Source organism: Nicotiana tabacum, chromosome 8 (genome assembly GCF_000715075.1).
Source record: "Nicotiana tabacum cultivar K326 chromosome 8, ASM71507v2, whole genome shotgun sequence".
NCBI classification, from domain to species: domain Eukaryota; kingdom Viridiplantae; phylum Streptophyta; class Magnoliopsida; order Solanales; family Solanaceae; genus Nicotiana; species Nicotiana tabacum.
The window spans coordinates 211,529,379-211,535,378 of record NC_134087.1 but is presented as its reverse complement, the minus strand read 5'-3'; the positions used below and the strand labels follow the sequence as shown (position 1 = coordinate 211,535,378).

Below are 6,000 nucleotides of genomic sequence, written 5' to 3'. Positions count from 1 at the left end.
ATTGACCGAAGCAGAAGCAGAAGCCGAGCCGAGCGACGACGACGGCGCGAGGCTTGCCTTCTTCTCAACTCTTTGAGAGCTAGAAAAAGAGCAATTGCTTATATACTTATTAAAAACCTCTTCCTTTTCCAATATGGGACAATGTCTCTTTGTTAGGGGGGAACTTAAAATTTCACTCAAAAATTTCATTTCTCTCCATTTCCCATTCACCCTCTTTTAAGTCATACTAATGCTTAAAACCCCAACAATACTTACGTGTGCGTTTGGCCGCAACAAGTTTTTTTTTATCACGTTAATTGATTCCAAGTGGTGACTTTAGGAACTTGTTAGTTCTTGATCTTTTAAGAACACGTTTCTTGATCTTTCGTTCTTTTGATATCATAGAATCATAACTTTCATTAAACTGGTGCAGCATCAATATTTACTTGTTTTGAACGAGTAAATAGTCTTTCTTATAGTTCAGATCGTCATCTTTCACCTCATTTTTGAATCATCAGATTCCGAGTCCTAAAACTTGAGATACGTTGTTTCTTGAAATCAGCCCATAAACCATGTTTGCGTTTCAAAATCTTGATCCTGGTCGGTTAGTCGTCTTTGTTAACTCAAGGAATTACATCAATACTTACGTTCCACATTTAGTTAAATAATCACTTTAGTCCGTTCAGATAGAGAGAAAAGAATAGCATAATTTCAGTCCCTTGAGCCACTGACTTAATTCACTTCACGCTCACTCCTTTACTTGTTAAGCCAACTCTCTATATCACTCTCATAATACAGTCGCAGTCCGTAGTTAGCTTTTCAAAAAGTCCTTTGAGATCACTCTGACAAAGACAACATTGTTTGGAATAATAAAAGATTTTAGTATCTAAAACGACCAAGTGATAAGCTTTACATGGACAGACGTCTTGGCTAAAGACGGAGGGAGAAAACATTACGTATCAAAATTATGATTCTTCACAAATTAAATATGGCAAACTCTTCTTTGTTGATTTCATCCATATACTTACAAAGAAAGTAGTACTCCAAATAGTGTCAAGGTTGATTTAAATTAGAAGTCAAAACTACTTTCAGAAGCATAAAGTAGAATTTGGTGTAATTAGAGGTTTCGGATTTGAGCCAAGTCAATGGAGAAATCTTTGGTAGGAAACCTTTTGCCGGACCTTTTGCGGTACGAATTCGAATTTTCCTAATACGAATAATTAAAGAAAAAACTGGAACTTGGTTAGGAGAGTTAAGAAGCAATAATCCATAGTATTCAAATATAGAAAAAAAATTAAAGTTCGATTTTCTCTTTTGCAGGATCAAAGTTGGGTTAAAAACAATCTAAAGGCACAAGATATACGTCTAAGAAGACTAAACATATTGATTAATTAGGTAGTTGTGTAAGAAACAAATTCCTGGCTATATATCTATGCATGCACGTTCATGAAATTAATCATAAGAAATCCAATATCTTAGTTTATTCTTTTATCCAAAATGGCACTTCAAACCTTCTTATTCTTCTTCTTTGCCCTTTTCTTTTGTAATATAATCATTACTAACCAAACAGTCATGCCAAATTTTACTTCCATTTTAATTTTTGGTGATTCCACAATGGATACAGGAAATAATAACTATATACTCACTTTAGTCAAAGCAAATCACTTACCCTATGGCAAAGATTATCCTAACAATATCCCAACAGGAAGATTTTCAAATGGAAAACTTGTTCCAGACATGTTAGCTTTCTTACTAAATCTCAAACAAAATGGTGTTCCACCATATTTACAGCCAAATTTATCAACAAATGAATTATGTACTGGAATTAATTTTGCATCAGCTGGTTCAGGATATGATGAATTAACTAGTACTATTACTAGTACAATTCCAATAAGTAAACAGTTAGAATATTTTGAGGAATATTTGGAGAAAATTAAAGGGGTTGTAGGAGAGACAAAAGCTGAAAAAATAGTGAAAGGTGCTTTGGTTATTATTAGTTGTGGAACTAATGACTTAGTTTTTAATTTCTATGATATACCCACAAGAAGACTTCAGTTCAGTACTGTAAGTAAATATCAAGATTTTTTGCTAGAAAAGCTGCAAAGTTTTGTCAAGGTTAGACTACTTACTTTGTTCTTTGTCTTTCATCACTCTTTACTATGCATGTCTGTGAATTTCTCAGCATTTCTGAAAGGTTAAGACTTTTGTTTTTGTTGTCACTGCCGATGGTTGTGTTTTTTGTCAAACTTCCTAAAGGATAATGACTTAAGATTGTCCTATATATAGTTTTGATTTTATGAGAATTTTTCCACTTGAAAAGTGTATTCTATTTTGAAACTTTTTTTTTTGGTTTCCTATTCGGTGTCCGGTATCCACATTGGAGTCCGACTATATCCGAATTCGCGTGGGGGTAGGGGCCATTTGGAGGGTAGCGGTCCCTACCAAGAATTTTTCCATACGCAGAGCTCGAACTCGAGACCTCTGGTTAAGGGAGGAGGAGCCTCATCCGCTACATCAGTAGTACTCCTATTTAATTGGTTAATATAAATTAATCTTTGCTAAAAATGAGATTTTTTTTCTTTTCTTCTTATTTTTGCCTATTTGTCTTTCACCAATTTTCCTTCTTTAATAACCTTTTTTTTGTGGTAATTAGAACCAGAAATAGCTCTTCATTAATATATGGGTCTATAGTCTCATCACATAGTCAACATTTCAAATGTTTTCAATCCGCATCAATTTTATACACCAAGTCAAACAATTTAACCTTAGCAGTTAAATACTAAAATTGAGATACTTATCACTAGCGGCGGACCCAAAAATTTCATTAAATGGGATCAAAATATAAACATGCAAACTCCCGAAAAGGTCAAGCGACATATATATATATATATACTGTAATTTTTCGATAAAGGGTTACCAGTTGACATCCCTTGAATACATGTGGTTCCGCCATTACTTATTATAACTTAATCATGGTTTAAGAATAAATATATGCATAAAAATAACGTCTTGCCTTGGTTGGTTTTGTGCAAACTTCATTACGAGTAAGGTTTCACCATCAAACTAGCTAGAAGCATTGCAAATTAATGGTAATTCTAATGCATCTAGTAATTTTTTCAGGAACTTTATGATCTTGGATGCCGTATGATTGTACTGAATGGACTGCCTCCAATTGGTTGTCTTCCAGTTCAAATGACTACAAAATCTCCACTTCTTAGAACTTGCATAGAAAATGAGAATTCTGATGCTCAACTTTACAATCAAAAGCTTAAGGAATTGTTACCTCAATTGCAAGCACAACTCCCAGGAAGCACAATATTATATGCAGACACATACAATCCCCTATTAGACCTTATTAACAATCCACAACAATATGGTACGTACTGAGTTTTCAATACTTCAACTTATATGCAGACTTTATTTTTGTTTTTCTTTCTCATTAAAGTTGAGGGGAGCCGGGAGCAACGGTAAAGTTATCCTGTGACCTATAGCCCATGGGTTCGAGCCGTGGAATCAACCATTGATGCTTGCATGAGCATTAGGGTAGGCTACCCACATCACATCCCCTTGGGGTGTGACCCTATAGGTCACGGGTTCGAGCCATAGAATCATCCACTAATGCTTGCTACCTACATCACATCCCCTTAGGGTGCGACACTATATGTCACATGTTCGAGCCGTGGAATCAGCCAATGATGCTTGCTACCTACATCACATCCCCTTGGGGTGAGATCCTATAGGTCACATGTTCGAGCCGTGGAATCAGCCATTGATGCTTGCTACCTACATCACATCCATTTGGGGTGCGCCCCTATAGGTCACATGTTTGAGCCGTGGAATCAGCCACTGATGTTTGCATTAGGGTAGGCTACCTACATCACATCCCATTGGTCACGGGTTCGAGACATGGTATCAGCCACTGATGCTTGCATTAGGGTAGGCTACCTACATCACATTCCCTTGGGGTGCGATCCTATAGGTCACGGGTTCGAACCGTGAAATCAGCCACTGATGCTTGCATTAGGGTAGGCTATCTACATCACATCCCCTTGGATGTGACCCTATAGGTAACGAGTTCGAGCCGTGGTATCAGCCATTGATGCCTGCACTAGGGTAGGCTACCTACATCACATTCCCTTGGGGTGCGACCCTATAGGTCACGAGTTCGAGCCAGGGAATCAGCCATTGATGCTTGTATTAGGGTAGGCTACCTACATCATATCCTCTTGGATGCGACCCTATAGGTCATGAGTTCGAGCCGTGGAATCAGCCACAGATGCATGCGTCAGGGTAGACTGCATACATCATATTCTATTGGCATGTTGCCCTTCCCCAAACCCTGCAAGAACGCGAGGTACTTCGTACATCAGATTGTCTATTTTTTCCTTATTAATCTAAATTTGCTCTTTTACTTAATTGGAACAGGATTCGAGGAAACTAAAAGAGGGTGCTGTGGAAGTGGATTACTTGAAGCTGGACCTTTGTGTACAAGTCTTTCACCAGTGTGTTCAAATACTTCACAATACGTATTTTTTGATAGTATTCATCCAACTGAAGCAACATATTATAAGCTTACTGAGTACTTGGTGAAGGATTTTCTCTCGCAAATCTCAAGCAGTCGCAGTCCTTGATGTTTACAAACATATCGTAAAATGGTAAAAGAAGGGATTATTGTAATATTTTTCACTTATTGTAAAGAGAGAGAGCCAGAAAAATTGTGGGGTGCGGGGGGGGGGGGGGGGGGTTTGATTGTGAGAGGAAAAAGAACCAAAAATTGGTGGTTTTTATTAAGACTAGTCTTCTTTAACCAATTTGGAATTTAAGTAAGCTGAAACATAAATATTTTTCGTGCTGAATCGATTTAGAATTACAAATCTAGCAATGATTAGCTTATTTTTAGTGTAAAATTGTATGCTGTTAAAAACTTTAACTAATAAAGTGCCTTTTGAAAGACAAAAATTAATAAAGATAAATGAGTTTGATAGCAATAGCAAACTCATCTTTCTTATAATGTTAACAGAAATTAACTTTTTTTCTCTTTCTTTCGAATTGTATCTATTTTTAGAAACAACTCTTTACTGCTCTTTCTAATTTTTTCTGAAGCTTTCAAATAAACATAAAATTTCATAAAGTTTCCATCTTCTTTTTAAACAGAAAGAAAATTCCGTCTAACATCATCATTCTAAGTCTACCAAGCTAGTTAAACTGAACTTTTAATAGCATTTGCAAAAGTTAAATGTTAATCCATCTAAGTAATATTCACAAACCAAAAACTCACACTCTATGCTATACAATGACATAAATACGCGTACGCTCCAATATAGGCAGTTATCGCTGTCTCTTGTCAGCTTCTTGGTTTGACATAGCTTCACTCCAATCTTTATCTAACCCTAATCATCTTGTGATATTGCAAATAATCATCACATTTGACTTCTGCATAACTATGCCTAGAGCACTACGTTTAATTATCGAAGCTTCAAGAAGCAAATTCTTATTCACACCTAAGTCCTAAAATCCAGAAGATTCCACTCTCTCCTTTCTATTTTTTCGTTTTTCACCCTGCGTTCGGTAGCCACTTTGCGGTTCGGATTATCGCCAGTAAGTCTTGCTTTGGATGTAAAGCACTCCCTACCACAATTACACTTTCATGATTGAAACTTGAGACTTTTTGATTAAAATGAATGGGTACTTACCGTTCCATCACAACCGTTTAATCAACATTTCATCACATGAATATGAATTTTAAAATACTTGTAAGGTACACATGTCTCATGTCTATCAATTCCTTATTCACATTTCTCTTCTTTTCGTGTGTTGTATTATTGTCCTCCTATTGAATGTATTATTGTATATTTTATAGGTACTCCACTATGGTAGTGGAATGATACGTGGGTCGGCACACTCTCATCATAGTATGGCTATCACATGAAGAGTCCAAAAAGCTTTCTTCAATTTCATGCCTTTATTTCTCATCCACAAACTTTAGTCCGGCCCATTATGTTAATAATGCTAAATGTCCCC

The 6,000-nt window shown here is 36.3% G+C and overlaps 1 protein-coding gene across 1 annotated transcript; it reads left to right on the top strand.

The window, feature by feature from the left end:
* Positions 1–1,476: 1,476 nt before the first annotated feature.
* Positions 1,477–4,610, top strand: LOC107773442 (GDSL esterase/lipase At2g24560-like). The gene is made up of 3 exons (XM_075220832.1): positions 1,477–2,094; positions 3,100–3,355; positions 4,405–4,610. Exons 1-3 carry the CDS (start codon positions 1,477–1,479, stop codon positions 4,608–4,610), a joined length of 1,080 nt encoding a protein of 359 aa, XP_075076933.1.
* Positions 4,611–6,000: the final 1,390 nt, after the last annotated feature.